At 44.6% G+C, this 17,470-nt stretch overlaps 1 protein-coding gene across 1 annotated transcript in view; it reads right to left on the bottom strand.

Moving 5' to 3' along the window:
• Window positions 1–13,632: 13,632 nt before the first annotated feature.
• Window positions 13,633–17,470, bottom strand: part of LRP2 (LDL receptor related protein 2) — a 181,232-nt gene continuing 177,394 nt past the window's right edge. The window contains exons 77-79 of the mRNA XM_087819423.1: window positions 16,746–16,853; window positions 13,983–14,054; window positions 13,633–13,800 (exon numbers count right to left, since the gene is read on the bottom strand). Coding sequence (XP_087675549.1) covers window positions 13,633–13,800; window positions 13,983–14,054; window positions 16,746–16,853 — 348 coding nt within the window. The remainder of the gene's footprint in view (window positions 13,801–13,982; window positions 14,055–16,745; window positions 16,854–17,470) is intronic.

The raw sequence follows: 17,470 nt of genomic DNA, 5'->3' as shown, positions 1-17,470 counted from the left end.
TTTGAAAGAAAAGGGAACAGAGGCCCTGAAAGGTGGGGAGACTTGAACAAGATTATCTGTCAGGTTACAACAGAGCAAGGAAATAGGCTTCCCCTGTTATGAGAAAGATAAGAGAGTTCTGTTATGTAGTAGGAAGACTGACCCCAGAAAGTGACTAAATACAAATCTAAGAGCCAAACATCATCATCCCTGAAGAGCTGCAGAAATAATGGTGGTGATGATGATATTACCAAATGCTGAACAACTGCCACATGTATGGCACTGTGTGAATTGTTTGCATATATGATCGCCTCATTTAATTCTCACACAACAACCTTGCAAAGTGGGTACAAGAAGACCAGAGCTCAGGTAGGGCACTCAGCTTACCTGGGCCTAGAGCTGGGGGTAGCGGTGAGGGCCACCATGCCTACTTTGGACAGCTTCTTAGAGGCAGCCATCAGCCACAGACGCTGCTAAGGGCAACAGATGCTTGCTGTGAGTATTTATTTTTAGAACACCCAAGTCTCAGCAATGAGAAGTTATATATTTTATCAGTGAAGTAGATTCGTTTGGCCTTCCATAGAGTTTTGAACTATGAAAACTATCGTTGTCAAAAGGAACCATCACAATCATCTTGGTGTAAGAACAGATTCGCATACAACATTTTTGGTGACATGTGGGTCTGGCATTGTTTGCTTTTGTGCTACTGTAAACTTGCTGAAATCTTTATTTTTCATCAAGATAATGACAGCAATATTTCCTCTTGTACTATTCTAGTAAGGTGCAATGAAATGCTGTAGAAACCACAGGAAATACTGTGGTTGGGTGTTGAACTTGGGCCATCACATGGACTTGAACACTGCAGAACAAATAAAAGGGGTAACATAATGAGAGGTCCTGGGGATGACAAAAGAAACATCGCTTAGAGGACTTGACTTATGGCTCTTAATTACAAATGTCTCCATTTAAACTCCAACTAACAGCAAACCAAGGGCACTCCACTTGGGACACCCCCTCAGCTCCCAGAAGCAGTGTGCTGGCTGGAAGGAGCATGGGAGGGTGCTTGCATGTGTAAGTACTGGCCTGTTTCCTAACAACACTGTATTCTGCTCTAAGTTAGGTGACAAGCGTTTCCTCAGCACCTCTTGTTTTCAGAGCCAAGCTGAGGGCTGGCAGAATGTCCTGCTGCGAGATTGCTTAAGACCTCCCTCCTCATCCCATCCCGAGGTGGTTAAAGTAGCAACTGCTCTTCAATTTCAGCAGGAAGTGAAGTAAGGCCACCTGTATTTCTGTAAGTTGCCAAGGAAGCTTGCAACAGGTACATTACGGACCCAAAATAAGTTAATGCAGAAAGTGTGAATGAATAATAGTAGATGTACCACTTATTGAACACTTTTTACGTGAATGTGCTCCGTAATGTATTATGGGATATCATTTTCTCAATCTTTTGGTAGGTGCTATTATGATGCCTCACTTTACAGAAGAGAAAACTAGGGATTTGGGAGAGGTTGAGTGTCACGCCCAAAGACACACACACACACACACACACACACACACACACACACACACACACACACACCCCTGACTGACCTGGAACTCAGTCCTGGTGCATCAGACACTGGTGGGTGCCCTGCGGCCCCTTCCCCACACACAAGGCAAGTTTTCAAAGTGGTCTATTCATGTGTTCTGATTTGCTCCCCTTTCTTTTAAGTAGTTAAGGCTCCAGTAAGAGAAGTGAGTCAGTAAAATATTTTCACATTTAACTCTATCACCTAGGCTACCACCAATTCCTCTTTTTCTCCCTCTTTAGTAAAAACAGAGGGCAGAAGAGTATTTTCCAATCCACCTGAACTCTTCTGTGACAGAAAGTTGCCCCAAATAAAAACAAGAGAAAAGTAGAATCTAAAAACGTTTGAAACTTGTTAGGAAAATATTTTGATGTTACATTGGAGTGAGTCACTAGGAAAAATCTATTCATGACTGTCACCATTGGAGGGCCTGTGCTGGCAACTCCAGGGCAGCCCATTAGCAGGTGGATCACCTCATTTGACTGCAGACAGCACAGGCTTGAAAGCTCAGCTCTTTCTCTTAATTGTCAAAAAGCAAATGGCCACATCTCAACTGGAAATGGTTGTGCGAGCTATTCCAGGGTCAAGTTTTAGAGAGATTTACTGTTTAAAATCAATGAGGCCAGCACAAAATCCCACAAAAAACCCCACAAACCTTTATAATATTTTTATAGACAGAAATAGCATATTCATGAAGCCAGCCTGTATCATTCTGTGTCAAAAGAATTGGATCTAGGAAGCTATTTCACATTTTGGTTGAGGAACAGGCAAGAGGCAAAGGGCCGATGCATCTCATCCTCACAGTAACCCAGAATACATTTATTCCTGCTGCCATGGGGAAAATGCTACTATCAAAAAGATTGTGTTTAGTGCAAGGTAACACTGTCTGCTAGTGGCTAAATTAGGGTTGAGCGCTAGTATCTTTAATTTCCACATCCAGCCTCTCTCCACTATATAGACATGGTCTCCTTATAGTGACACTCAGGGAGTAAAGAGGCCATGGGCATTGTGTTGGCTTTTACTCCCAGTGGTCTGGGGGCAGGACACCGAGGCTTCCAGGAGACTAGACAAGCCACATCCCGAATCTGGCTCCCTTCCTACTTCTATTACTTCCCCCAACATCCCCTGGCCCCAAGGAACAAGTGAAATTAAGTGAGATTCCTGCTCCTTACTGCTGCACCTGTGCTCAGTTTGGGTCAGAATTAAAGCATGCAAGCCCAGTGCTGCCACTTGGACACAAGGGGGCGCCTGATGCTCACAAAATCCTTGGGATTCCCAGTAAGGGTCCTGCAGTTCTGGCCTATCTCATTGGGAAGGAACATCATCTGTCCCTCTACCTCTAAGAAGTAGCACTTCTGGATCAGAATCCACCATGTTTTGCAAAAAACTCGTTTCTTTGTTTAATAGCTTTTCCTAGTGGAGAATTCTTCCTTTTAGACCATCTAAATCCAACATGGCTCTAGTTCACCATCAAAGAACAGGTCCCCGCTGTCTCATGAAAAACCATCCCCAGCCCCACCACTGCTAGTACCTAGGATAACCCAGTATAACATAGATCACAAACAACCAATGATAAATGTATTTTTTTAAAATATATCTTTATTGATTTCAGAGAGAGAAAGGGAGAGAGAGAGAGAGAGAGAGAGAGAGAGAGAGAAACATCAATAATGAGAGAGTCACTGATCGGCTGCCTCCTGCACGGCCCCCACTGGGGACTGAGCCCACAACCCGGGCATGTGCCCTGACAGGGAATCGAACCTGGATCCTAGGTGGATGCTTAACCACTGAGCCATGCCCAGCCAGGCGATAAATGTAATTTTTTTAAAAGGTGATCAGAAATACTCCAAGGCACTAAAGGCAAATAACCCCCATCTCCAAAGTTTTGCCCATCTCCTGCCCCCACAGCTCACTGTGCTCAGATGTCTTCTGGAGAAAGGAGCGTGGATGGGTGAAGCCAGCCACTTGGAGAAGCTGTTGTTCATTCTACTTGGGGAAGCCGAGGGAGCCGCAGAAAGAAGGGGCGTGGCAGGGTGTTCCCATCTTGCAAAGCCTCACGCAGGGGCCCCAGGGGCCCCCTACACGCTGAGGCCTCTCAAAGCTGGGCTCTTGGCAACACCCTTTGAAATCGCCGAGTGCTGGCAGCACAGGTCTGACATGAATATGCAAATAAGAGAACTCCCGTCTCCCACTTCATGCTTTTGGATCTTTTTAAAAATTCAGCCACTAACCATGACTAACAAAAAATAGAGGAGAAAGAAAAAGTGGTCTGACCTTCACTTAGTTTCTCCCACTGACCTTCTTGTGCTGGAGCCAAAGCACTTTTCAGAAGAGAGAGAAAGGGGGCTGGGGTCTCAAGGAGGAGCTGGGGCCACTAAGTGCTGAAGACATTTCCACCTCCTCTCGGACAAAAGCTTCGGGGTGGATAAATGGGCACCACTCGGTTCTGTCAATCAACCGCCGTTGCTCCATTTTCATTGCCACTAAGATGTATAAAAAGCTCAAGTTCGCTACAAAGCCCCCATCGGCGTATTCAGGGAAACCACGGGGAGGCTTAATGAGTAATGTCTGTAAACTTGCCAGGCCGCTAATTGTGCGTATCGTTTCCTTACAGCCTCTCCATCCTGTCACTCGGGTCCCAGTAATCACGTTGGCTGCCATACTCCTTCCTTTGTTTGCCTGCGCCCCGGAGATGGGCCTGGAGGGAGGCACCTGGGAGGCAGGCGCGTCTCTATAACAAGATGTGACAATGAGTTTGGAGAATGTGCTGGCTAAACATAATTATAAAAAAGAACTTTGCATCATTACCCATTGCTTTTCCAAGGCGTGGACGAGCGTAAGGCTCCCTGTCCCTGCCACTCTGGGGACGGGGGCAGGCGCCCAGCAGGTACCGATGGACCAACCCAAGCTGCCCATGGAGCAAGGGACAAATTTAAATAAAGCCTGAACTGACTGTCAAACCAAATCTAATACAAACAGCTGAATGGTGAAGAAACAAAACAAAAAAAACCTGTTTAGAAGATGAATTACACCCGTATTCAAAATTCCTGGCACCCTTTGAGAGGAATCCACATTTTGGATATGTCTTTGCTTTGATATTGGTGAGCAACGGATTTCAAGCTTTTGCCACAAGGATGCAGTCATGGATGTGGGGCGGGAGACGGGGCAAAGACTATATTTTATCTGCTAGAGCAGAACCGGGAAGAGGTGGCCTTACTGTCAGATGGAGCATGACGACCATACCAACAGGAATAAAATAGAAGCCCTCCCGGGCCCTGCCACTCACACCCTTCCAACAACATTCTCCAGCTCCCAGCCCCTCGCTCTCCTCCTGGTTTTGATGCCTGACCTTGCCTTTGGTACGAAACAGACGCTATGCACCTGCTGGTTCTTAGGCACCACCCTTCCCAAAAACCTTCTCTGAGCCTTCAACACCTTTTAATGTTTCTCGCACTTTATCTCTTTTTTGAGATCGGGACAGGTATTAGGAGTCACATTTTTTAGATGGGAAAAGTGAACCCAGGGACCACAAATGACCTTCTCCGGGGCACACAGGATCACGCCAGCACTGGAGCTTTAAGATCTTCTGCCACCCCTGTAGGCCACAGCTAACTCTTGATTGAGGGACATATGCTTGGCCTGTGCCCTTTGTCTCTCCCTGAAGGTCAATTGAGTCGCCACAGGGCCTTAGAGCCTCCACTGGGCAGTGGACACAAGTGGCTTTTTTCTGACAATTCTCCTTGATGGGGTGGGGGCAAAGGTGTGGGCAGGGTCGAAATCCCTTGTTAATTTTAGGTTTAGAGCATACGTTTTAACTTCTCTTATGCAATTTTCCCACTCAGCCTCCATTATTGGGATTAATCAGGACATGCAGGCATGCTTCGTAAAGATAATTTAATTTTTTATAGCCTGTAAAAGGGAACGGCAATGCTCTAGAGACACACACTGTCCACACAGTGTGTGGGGAGCTCTGCTGCATCGGGTGAACCCCCTAATGTCCCATTTCTTTTTTTCTGATCCTTTGGCAACAATTCCTAGCATTCTTACTAAAGGCAGAAGAGGGGAAGGAGGCAGTGGGAAGTGATCTGGCTGCCCTTCAGGTAAAACTCTGTCAAATTAGTTTGCTGCGGCTGACAAAGGGCATCAGGAGCCAACTGGACACAGTTCTGCTTTATGTAACCTGTTGGTCCATTAACATTTTCACCCCTCGACCTGCTCCTCATTCCCTTCTTTTCTCTTCCTCGTTAGAGGGGAGGTGGGAGGAGACACCAAGCTGAAATCCATGGGTAAATCCCCACATTTCAAAAGCAGTGTATTCCAGAGGCCTCTTTATCAGAGTAGTTCCATTTCTGATAGGAGCCCAGTCTGCACTCAAGCTGGGTGGGTGAGGCTCTGGGTCCTTCAGGCAGCCGGGAGACTGCAGGGACCCATGGCCTCTCTCCAGCACCCTCACCCCTTCAGGTGGCCAGATCAGTCCTCCAGTGCTGAAGAGTGATCTGCCCGTCATCCCCCCTTCCCAGCCCTGACAGGCCCCAGTACCCGCTGTCCCAGTGGAGAGGTCCCCGCCCACCCGCATGATAAATCTTTGATGGGATACCTTAGAAAGGACTTCCTTCTCTGGGTTTCTTTAATACCCAAAGTGTTACGCATCTTTCCTTGGCCTTCTTTGCCCATTTCCCCAGGCGTGTGCCAGGGCCCTTTAGGAGCCCGGCTGGGAGAGAACATGAAAGCTGAGCCCGGCCGGGGATAGCTCAGAGGTTGAGCATCAACCTAGGATCCAGGCGATCAGGGTTCGATTCCCGGTCAGGGCTCATGCCCGGGTTGCAGGCTGCAGCTGATTAATGACTCTCTCATCACTGATGTTTCTATTTCTCTCTCTCCCTCTCCTTTCCTCTCTCTAAAATCAATAAATATTTTTTTATTTTTATTTTTAAAAAGAAAGCTCAGATGGTCACTCTCAGGATATTCTTGCTGCTGGAACTCAGTGAGCCTCCAGACTAGCTGGTGTGTCCTCATTTGCTTTCCAAGTGAGTTCTCCTACTAGGACACTTTCTAGAATGTTAAGGAGCAGGTGTGTCTTTGGCGTCTGGTTTGCACCCCTCCAATTTATCAAAGAATTCATTTCCTGCTGTGGGGCTGACTGTCAGGGCTGCCTTCACTCTCCTGGGGGCCTGCCAGGTCTTTATCATGCAAACAGAATTCCCCAATGCCCTCCTCCCCCCCAAAAAACAAGCCCTGATTTGTCTGGACAAATCCAGGACGGGGTACAGAATGGGCCTCATTCTGAGACCTATCCCATTAATCATATGTTTGGAACTGAAAATAAATTTCTCATGGAATCAATGTGTCAAATGGCAGTTCTGGTCCCTCTCCAGTGGCAAGAGCCCACTGAACCCAGTGTGACTCAGCTGTACAGCTAAGTGTCGTCGGCTCTGTTCAGTGATTTGGCTACAGAAGCCACACAACCAAGAGGGAGGGGAATATAGAAAAAAGAAAAAAAAAAGGAAACATCTTTCTCCCTTCCTGGGCCCAGGGCTGGTCCTGGGAAAGTTCCTAAAACAAACCAAGCACGTTGTGTGTTTGGCTTCGGGCCATCTCTCCTACGCACCCCTCCCCCAGGACCTAATGCCCCCCTCAAGCATTCCAAGACTCCCGCTGTTTGAAATCCCTCAGCCAGTCCCCCCTCTCAGGCTGGCCTACTCCTGAGCAGGACCCGGGCACCGGCATTAGACCTGCTGCCCCATCCCACAGACGCCCTGCAGAGATCTGTCTGTCCTCTGGCTGAGCCGTAGAAGGCAGGCAGCCACATCAACTCAGGATCAAGCGCGAGGGCTGACCGCTTCGGCCCTCCCAGGAGCGCGCCCGCGGACGTTCAGGTGGGGAGGGCCTCAGGCGGGGCTCCAGGCCCTGGGCTGAGCGGTTTACCTGCATCGCTTATTCAGCAGTACTCGCGCACCGGGATCAGTGAGCACTGGGGCTACAGCACAAATAAAAACAGTCACTGTCCTCATGGAGCTACGTTCTGCGCATCACCTCATTCGTTTCCATCCTCGCCCAGAGGCCTGCTACTGTCCCGTCCCCATTTTACTCAGTGAAAAACCTGAGGTGCCTAGAGATTAAATAACACGACCCAAGAATATGCTGGTTAAGTAATGAAACTAGGATTCCAAGCCAGGCTCTCTGATGCCTGAGTCCATGTCTTCACCCCTGGGCTTGGTCAACTGGAAGCCAGAGCTCCCCAACTCCCGGCACCCACCGCAGATGGGATCAAAAACCTGGGTTCAATGGCCCCGGGCTGTAGTTCCCTTTCCTGTCTTCTGAACTCACTGACTCTCAAGAGACCCCACATTTTCTCCAAGTTGAAGGGAGGGTAGAAGAGGCAGGAAGGCTGGGAACTGTGGGTCATATGTGAACCAGGGCTATCTTTCTGGCCGCAGCCTCCATGGATCTAATTAATGAGAGGTTTTCTCAAGCCTCGTTGAAGCCTCAAGAACCAGTCATTGTCAGACGAGTGAGTCCTTGTATAGATAGTTCCATCTTGAAATAAAACATTTAGAGTGATTAATTCACTTGAAAGCTATTACCTGAAATCGAAATAATTGGCGTATTTTATACCAAAAATTTTAAACTACATAAATTCTTTTTGCGACCCAGTATGAGACACACATGCACTAGTCACTGAGTTAAAGAAACAGCAGAGACACTTAAAGAGGAACCAAGACCAGTACTATGCACAGAACGTCGCATGCCGACTGCTTGGTGGACGTCAGCTCTGGGCTCAAAAGGCCAGACCCAGAGTGGCTTCGTGAGTGGCTCTCAGCAGTCCTGTTCTGTAGGATCGCTGGTAAGTTTTAGGGATTAAGTGACACGGGAGGTGGAGCTTGGCCATCTGCATCCAGGTGGACTTTCAGCAATGGCTCCTTTCCTCTCAGCAGCCTTTCTGGAATGGCGTGACGCTAACTCCTCAGGTGTCTTTTAAACAACATTTGACCATTCTATTCCATGAAAAGCCTTTATAAACCCCAGGAGTTCCCAGGAGCTCAGAAGAAAAAAGTCAAGATATGAATTTAAATGGTGCCTGTGGTGACGAGAATGGCATCACATGCACTACGCCCTGAGCCCCGAGGAGAGCCGGGGAAATGTGTGCCCCTGACATCGTCACCTCTCTCTGCAGGCTCCAGGCTCATCGAGAGGATTTCATTCTTGCCTTAGCCTTAAAGTATTTTTTACAGTCATGAGCCACATAACAATGTAGTCCTGGAAGATTATAATAAAGCTGAAAGTTTCCGATGGCCTGGTAACATCGCAGCCATCCTAACATCATAGCGCCACACATTACTCACGTGTTTGTGGTGACACTGCCACATTACTCACGTGTTTGTGGTGACACTGGTGTAGACGAACCTACTGCACGCCAGTCACATAAAAGTAGCACATACAACTATGGACAGTACATAGTAGTTGTTAATAATAATAAATGGCTGCATTACTGGTTTATGTATTTACTATACTATAGTTTTTGTCATTATTTGGAGTGTACTCTTTTTACTTATAAAAAAAAAAATTTGCTGTAAGTCCGCTGTGATACACCAGCAGCCACCATACATCTTCCCCGTGTCTCCTTATTGCATCATTTTCTCTTGTGCTTGATTTAATTTCGTGTTTGTACCGTAATATGCTGTGCAGGCTTGCAGCCCAGGAGCAACAGGCTACCCCATCTAGGTTTGTGTAAGTGCATTCTGTGATGTTCACACAATGACGAAATCGCCTGACAATGAATTTCTCAGAACATATCCCCAGTGTCAATCGTTGCATGACTGTATTTATTTACTTAGTTAATGTTTATTCAGCACCTGTTAAGTGGCAGGTGCAGTGTTAGGGGCCATGGATATAGGAGTGAAAGCTTACCACTGCCCCCCGATATACCCACACAGTGAGATCCTGGGAGGACTATTATAATGTGTGACAAGACTTAGAATGGAGGTGGGACCTTGGAAGGTCTGTGAGAGTGACTAAAGAGAGACCTGCCCAGGAAATTACAAATAAACATTCGGGTAGGTTAGCCAACTGAGCTGTTTGTACCTTCCGTTTTGAAGCAGAGCTCAGAAAAAAATCATCGGAGCTCCCTTTCACAATTTTCTGTTTTGTTTCCCAGGAACAAGAATCTTGCGTGATTGGGCACAACAGGAGGCAGACCACTAAGAATCAGCCTGTCCTGGCAGATTTATTTCTCCACAGAATAAACCAAGGCATTGGCTAGTTATATATTTAAATACTAACAACCCGTGCAAAGGAAAAGTTAATGCTGGCGGCACAGCTAGCCGGGGCTGGCTTGGTCATTCATAGCTGGAGAAGCCAGCACCCAACTGGGGAAAGAGCCCCCAGAGCCAGTCTAGCACAGGGAGGTCCCTTGTGCGACTGAAGTGCCCTCCTCCAAGGGCTTTTATTCCATTGCATTCATGTTAACTGGAGGCACGATAGTAATGCATGTGGGCCAGAATTAATTTCTCTGCTCTAAATAAAATATGACTCACTGAAGGCTTCCTTTGTACAGGACATTCTGATGGCAGTTAAGAAAGGCTTTAGGCGTAGGAAGCTGCTGCTCTTGCTAGTAAGAGCAGAGTAGAACAGGGACGGAGAGGGAGTGGGTCTGCGTGGGTGAGGGCGGGAGATTTCCTTGCCCACCTGTTAGAACTCAATGTGGCAGGGAGTGCACACCAGGGACCGGCCTAAGGTAGGGTCCTAGATCCAACACCTAATAGCTGTGAGGCCTTGTGCAAGTTATTTAACTTCCCTTACTTCAGTTTCCTCATATGTAAAATGGGGATGGTGATGATGATGATGATGATCTACTTCATGGAGTTGTTGGGACGATTAAATGAGTTAAAATACTTGCAAAGTGCTGAGAAGAGGTCTTGGCACATAAGAAATAGTGAATAAATACCTGCCATTATTATTGTTGTTGCTAGGCAGATAGGTCCCTAGGAAGCCACAGAATTAAAATGAGAAAATAAAGGGGAATCTTTCCTAGGTCGCGATCTTGGGCTGAAACATGTCATGTTGTGCTTTATTTTATAATTTACAAAGAATCTTTCTATGTTATCTCTGTTTTTTAATCTGTAAAGTGGTAAAAATAGTACTTCCTATATGAGGCTCCTAGAAGGATTAAAGAGATACTTCATGTAAAGAGCTCAGTAAATTTTAGCTATTACTGTTCAGTAGTATTCCCTGGTACCTAGTAGATGCTCACTCAACATTTATTGAGTGAATGAATAAATATTATCCTCATGAGAGCCCTATAGAGTTTATTATTGCCATTTTTTTAAGGTTAAAAAAAAAAGTTTAGAGAAGCTGGCAGTTTGCACAAGGTCAGCCAGCTAGTTAAGAGCCCTGACTCCAACTCTAGGTCACGTTCCAAAATCCAAAATTTGACTTGTAAACCCGGATTTGATGGCCATTTACTTAAGGTATTAACTTTGGTGGCTTTGCCCCCTAAACATCAGAGCCTAGACCCATGTGGAGAAGTAATCATAAGCAGCCTTCTAAGGGCATCTTGAAAAACAAAAACAAAATGAGGCTACAGATAACATGTATTTTACCCCAATTAAAAATAAATTCAAGTTTAACTTTCAAACAATGGAAAATTATGTTTGTCTGCAACTGAGTGCTGGTAGAACACAGTAAGTATGTGTGTGACTGGGTGAGCGAATAGGAAAAAAATGGTCATCAGGAAACCCTGGAAGCAGGTGACTAGTTGGTGTGACTGCTCTCTGTGGCCATATCGGCTGTGGCTGTGATTTTACAGTGTGCAGTAGAATACACGTCTGCTAGTAAAATTGCTCCTGCTTCGTGTGATGGAATGATAAGCAGCATCAGCTTTTCAGTCCCCTAAATAGTGCCCTGTTCTCCCCCTGGCAGAACTGGACAGCTGCTGTGGCTAAGGAGCTCCAGGCAGGGCACAGTCCTCACTGGGAGAGCCAACCAGGGGCCGGCCCGTGGCTCTCACACTCCAATCCCGTGCCAGAGGAAGGGACCACAGCAGCAGGCCTTCCGACTCCTTCCTGGGGTAGACCCTGAAATGAACTTAAGCAGGAAACTCTCATAAAAGAAGTTCTCCAGAATAATAACAAAGCTGGGAGTTGCAACCATTTTCAAGCACAGGATCTCTCAGCTGCCTTTCACTCTCAGTATACAGTTTCTGACACGGCCCTCACACCCCAGAGTTAAGACATCAAAATACACCCCTGAAGCTGAATCCCAGTTCTGAATCAAACCTTCTCCAGCTATGACCATTACCACAACCCTCTGCAGTGGGTAGAACCATTAGATCCAAAATGGGGACCCTGGTTTGGGGCCTAGGGTATAAGAAAAAGGCAATGGAACTTGACTTTGAAAGGCAAGACAGTTAAAGGGGCTGCCCACCAGAGAGTTCAGGTGGGAAGCTAGAGGAAGCCTCTCGTAAGTTGGTTTACTCTTCTTTCTGAGATCACCCTGCTGGGCCTGCTAGGGCTGAATGCTCTGGAAATCCTTCTGCCTCTGCTTGAACCCTTTCCTGGGTTCCCCAGCACTCAACGCCTCAAGCTCTCTGCACAGCAAAATCTATGCAAAATTCATGACCCAGGCTTAAGAAGTGCACAAAAGAAGTCTGATAAAATACACATTTATTAGAAATTTTTCAGCAGCATCATTTCCATTTGCTTTTCTAATCAAAATACATTTCAAAGTAATTACAATGAGCACTCAAAATGTGAGCAACAAATACTCTGAGAACTCAGGAATAAAATAATCAGTAGTACATGTTTCATTCATTCATCCATCCATCCATTCATTCATTCATTCATTCATTCATTCATTCATTGTTTTTAAAATGTGCAATATATCAGCACAGAGGACCAGGAATGCTACTTATGAAAATTGAATATTCCTGCCATGGTACTGGCTGTAGAGACTATACCATTACTCAAGAGAAGAGCTGGACTCTACAGTTCACTGATATAAATGTATGATTTAGCCAAAGGACCTTAAAAAAAGGCTCAATAAGAACAGTTTCCCTTTCTATTCATGTTCAACTTAGGAAATAAATAGCTATTATAGTGATATTTTCGCACACAGAAACAAAAACATATTTGAGGCTCTGCTTAACCACTATTCATTTCTCACCGAGCTTTATGAAGACACAGATTTGGTTTTAATAACTCAGCTACTGAGCTCCAGTTTCCAGGGTAGCTGACCACCTGGGATGTGAGGCAAGGACGTGAATCGCCCAGTGGTCCATCAAGTGAAACAGGTCATTCAATTAGAAAAAACTCTTTACAAACTAACTTGTACTTAATGATGTGGGATTTTTTTTCACAGATATTACAAATAAAAATGTTGCCTTGGCAACTAGTGAGATACTCATGGAACAGTGTTCTGGTGAGACAATGCAAATACTCAGAAGGGTGAAACTGAATCGCGCTTTCCAACTTCTGCATCATCTGAGGTGTCTATAGTCAAATCCACCCAGCTGTCTGTACAACACACAGTGCCCTCTATCAATATACCTATTAATCAGGTTACTTGTGATATTGAACATTAATTAAGTGCTGATGTGTAAAAACAAACCCAAGAGTGGGACCTGGATTCCCTTCCTGGGTAATTCTACAGGGAACACGAGTGGTGCCTCCTCTTTAGACCTGCTAAGGACCCCAAGTCAATTCCTTTCCCTGTTGGATCATTTATGGTGATGACCACCAACCAGTTCAGCAGGTAGTTTCATTAGCAAATTTAATGATGTGATCATCTTTCCCGAATTTACAAATGTACAATATATTTATAGCATTACCTTTAGATAGAGCTGTTCAGTGCAAAGATATACACATAGTACATTGTGATAATTATTTGTAAAAATATGAGATGGCATTAAGTAAAAAGAAAAAAGAAAAAAGACACACAGGCATAGTTTCCAGACACTTCCAACTACAGGTGAACAGGGGAAAAAATATACTTTTTTAATAAAGTACTGAGCGTTAACTTTTTTTCATCTGTTTGTAAAAAATACATGTGCAAAAGTGTGTTTCTGATTATTCCCTAAATAACTGTAGCACAGCTATATCTCGGAGTCTTCTTTAACAAGGGTTGCTGTGTCTTTAAAAGTGTCTTCTGTCGCAGAATAGGCAGGAGCTGGGGTCCTTTTCGTTTGAGCTTTAGTAGGGGGAGAAGGGGACGGGGGCAGAGGAGGAGCCCCAGCAGCACTTTCCTTTTGCTCACCCTCCATCTGAGACCACAAGGAAACATGAATTAGCCATTGATTCCCCCAACGTGACGGGAAACAGTTTTGTGTAAAGAAGACGAACCTTTGCCAGTTTGCTCAGAATATTCTGATTGTATATCCAATTTAGCCAAGCAAGTTATTGCTAAGAAGGAATGCCAGTGCTAAGAAAAGTTGTTAAAAATTACCTCTGCGTAGATTGGGTTTTCGAAGTTGGTAGTTTGTTTCAGTTTTCGTTTGAAGATATTCCACTTTGTTGCCTAAATGAAAAAGGGGAATCAGAAAACTGGCCGGCCTGGCTCAGCGGTTGAGCATCAGCCTAGGATCCAGAAGATCGCGGTTCGATTGCCGGTCAGGACACATGCCTGAGTTGTGGGCTCGATCCCCAGTAGGGGGCGTGCAAGAGGCAGCTGATCAATGCCTCTCTCATCACTGATGTTTCTATCTCTCTCTCCCTCTCCCTTCTCTCTCTGAAACCAATAAAGACATATTTAAATTTTAAAAAAGAAAACGTTCAGAGATTTTTTATGGGCTCCCCTGCCCCCCCATCTAGGTTTTAAAATTTTTTCTTACTGAAGGAAAAAGCAATTTGGGAGCTAGGACCATGTGACCTGGCCCATGTGGTAAATTGTTCAATTCTTCTTCTGATGGTCCCTGAACAGTAACTAAAACTCTCTGAGCTCTTTTCACTGAATAATTTAAAAATATTTCTTTGGTGTGAAGTGTGTAGCTCATAGAATCTGTATCCATTAATATCTAGAAGCTTTGACAGAGACAGGCAAGAGGTTTCTTTGGGGGCTGCCTGAAATTTTAAAGAAAAAGCCAGATTGTAACTCTCATTTCGTAAAGTGACATCTTGATCCTTGGTCAACTCAAGCATATCCCATCTTCCCTCACCATTTCCGCCTATAATCATAGTAATAACAGTGATAACAAACACAACTAACATTTCCTGAGAGCTTGCTATGAGTCAGGGACTATTCTAAGAGTTTTACAAGTTTCTATTTAATTTTCCCAATAATTCATGAGCCAGGTGCTCTTACTACCTTCATTTTACAGATGGGAAAACAGAGTCATAGGAAGATCATATGACTAAATTGTAGGTAGAAGAGTCCTATATGACTGTAGGACTCAGAAGGCCATAAACAAAAGACCCCAGAGAGAAATCATCCTAGGCTATGACAGGTGGTCTGTCTTGCTGAAAAGTTGCTGGTGGTGGCAATGCTGGCATAGCTCTGGCTGCCAGGTGAAAAGGGACAGGGAACAATAGATGGGAAATAGTCAGCCTTCTCTATTGGGTAGCTTTTATGGGGTACCTCTTGCTTTGTGAAAATAAGTGGGGAGCACATGACTACAGGAGAAGAGGCCATTCCTGTTAATACACATTTAAGTGTGCACCTACTTTACATACGGTTACCACCAAGGGGAAGATGAAGACAATCGTGTCAGTGACCAACCTCTGGAAGCTTATACTTAAATGGGAAAGGCAAAAACTCTTAAAAGTCATTGCTTCAGTATGGAATGGCTACTTGGAACTAAGCCATTACTAACCAAAGAAATGATGACGATTTTCATTTTTATCTACTTGGGAAATGCAATGCATGTCAGCATGACTTTTAGAAAATGACAGAACTGAGTTACAGGAATTCATGTTCCTAACTTTGAGTCCTTTGAGCAGATTTACTGATGAAAGATACATTCCTGAGTGTCTTTGGCACATTTATGTCAACCTAGGGTGATCCTAACCAAGTGCCCCTACTACTTTTATTTTGACCTGAGCAAATGGAACAGAAACCAATGTCTGAAGAACTTGAAAATCCAAAATGACTTCCAAGTTAACTCTGCAAATGCCAGTTCTGTTTATAGATCAGGTAGTTTGAGAAATAAGGGTTTTATAAAGTGGTAAGATTTCTAACTACCCTTAGACTTGTGTTTCTTTGTATCATTTCACAGAAGACATAGAACCTTAGAACTGAGACATCCCAGATCCTATTGTTCTCAACTGGGAAGTGGGGATGGGGGTACCTGGGATCACAGTGCATTGGGGACACAGTTAGTGGACAGGGGCCAGGAATTCTAAAATGTCCTGGAATGCCAAGAATAGTTTTATACCGCAAAGAACCATCCCAACCAATATGCCAACAGTGCCCTCAAGGAGAAGCATTAAGGACTCTAGTGCCCAGAGGAAAAAGAGTTTGCCCAGAATCAAGCAGCTAGATCTTACAAACCTTCTTATGTGTCCATTAAAACTAGTGATATATTATCCGTCAATACAAAGTTTTACATGAATTTATTTATTGAATTTCTCTCTGCAGACCAAATAATCTAAAAATTTTGAGGGACCTGTAGGAGTGGTAGAGAAGCTCTATCTAGTGTGGGGTTATTTTTTTTAATCTCCAGGATTAAACACTGTGCCTGGCACACTGAGGGCAATAATGTTGGCTGAACAGTGAGATGCATGGACAGATAGATGAAGAGGGTATGAATTAGTGCCATCTAGTGGTGAAGATAGGTGACAGCAGTAGAACTAAGGATGGCAAACCGTTAAGGGAACAAAGATGTATACTGTGGAAAAACTGCATTACACAGGAAAGGAAAGGGTCTTCTATGTGTATGTATCCTTGACACAGTGAGTCCTTTATTCACATTAAGTCATTTTCTCAAATTAAATGCCTCTGGTCTGAAGATGCTGGATCCAAAACCTGTTGCCCTTCTCTGCGTGATCTCCCAGGTCACAAGGAGCATCATTCCCATCTCAGTGTTAGGATGTAGATTTATTTGGTGGGGAAAATTTCAACTTAGGATTTTTTAAACATTATCTTTCCTCACTGTCTACACATCTTGGGATCTGTGAGTCCACTGAGGTCTCCTTAGTTTGCCTAGGATAAATAAACCCAGCAATTCCAAAGTCCTCTCCAAATTCCCTATCATTTCAGGGGGTAGCCCATTACCTGAGTTCCATCAGCACTTGCAGAAGCTGACTTTGTGTCTGGAGCTACCTCAGCAGGGTTCACGGGACTTTCATAGTTCTTGTTATCTACATTTTCAGATGCAGTCACCTGTGTAAATATTAGAGGCCATTATCCAGTGTTGAAAGAATTTTTGCTGTAACAGTTCTTATCGAGTCTTTGGTTCTGTTTTTCCCACAGACTTGTTCAGGCACCAGTTTCATTATATGAAACTCAGGGCCCAGGAACAGAAACTATTCCCAATCTCCCCCAAATCAGGAGCACCAGCTACTGAGTCGTCCATCTCATGCCTTAGTCCTGGGAAGCAAGTACATCCACCACTGGTCACACTTTCACTTAGTAACAACAGTTTCTATTATCTTCTCTATGCCCCCTTATTCCCAATGTTGACCATAATTTTGGGTAAAAGATATTCTGGTTGTACACAACCAGCCAAAATCCTAGGAGAACAGCATAAATTATTCCCCAACTCATTGGTGAACTAAGAATCTTACCTTTGGATATTTAGAATAAAATTAATAATTTCAGAGGACTGCTTAACAGGGCTTAAATTTATATAAAGTTTTTTTGACTACAGTTTACATTCGATATTATTCTATATTAGTTTCAGATGTACAGCATAGTGGTTATAAGATCATGTACTTTACACAGTAGTCCCCAATGTTTCAAGTACCCACCTGGCCCCATACATAGTTATTATATTATTG

This window comes from Miniopterus natalensis, chromosome 8 (genome assembly GCF_054644295.1).
Source record: "Miniopterus natalensis isolate mMinNat1 chromosome 8, mMinNat1.hap1, whole genome shotgun sequence".
Lineage (NCBI taxonomy): Eukaryota > Metazoa > Chordata > Mammalia > Chiroptera > Miniopteridae > Miniopterus > Miniopterus natalensis.
Note: the sequence above shows the minus strand (reverse complement) of the source record. Positions and strands in the feature narration are given on the sequence as shown.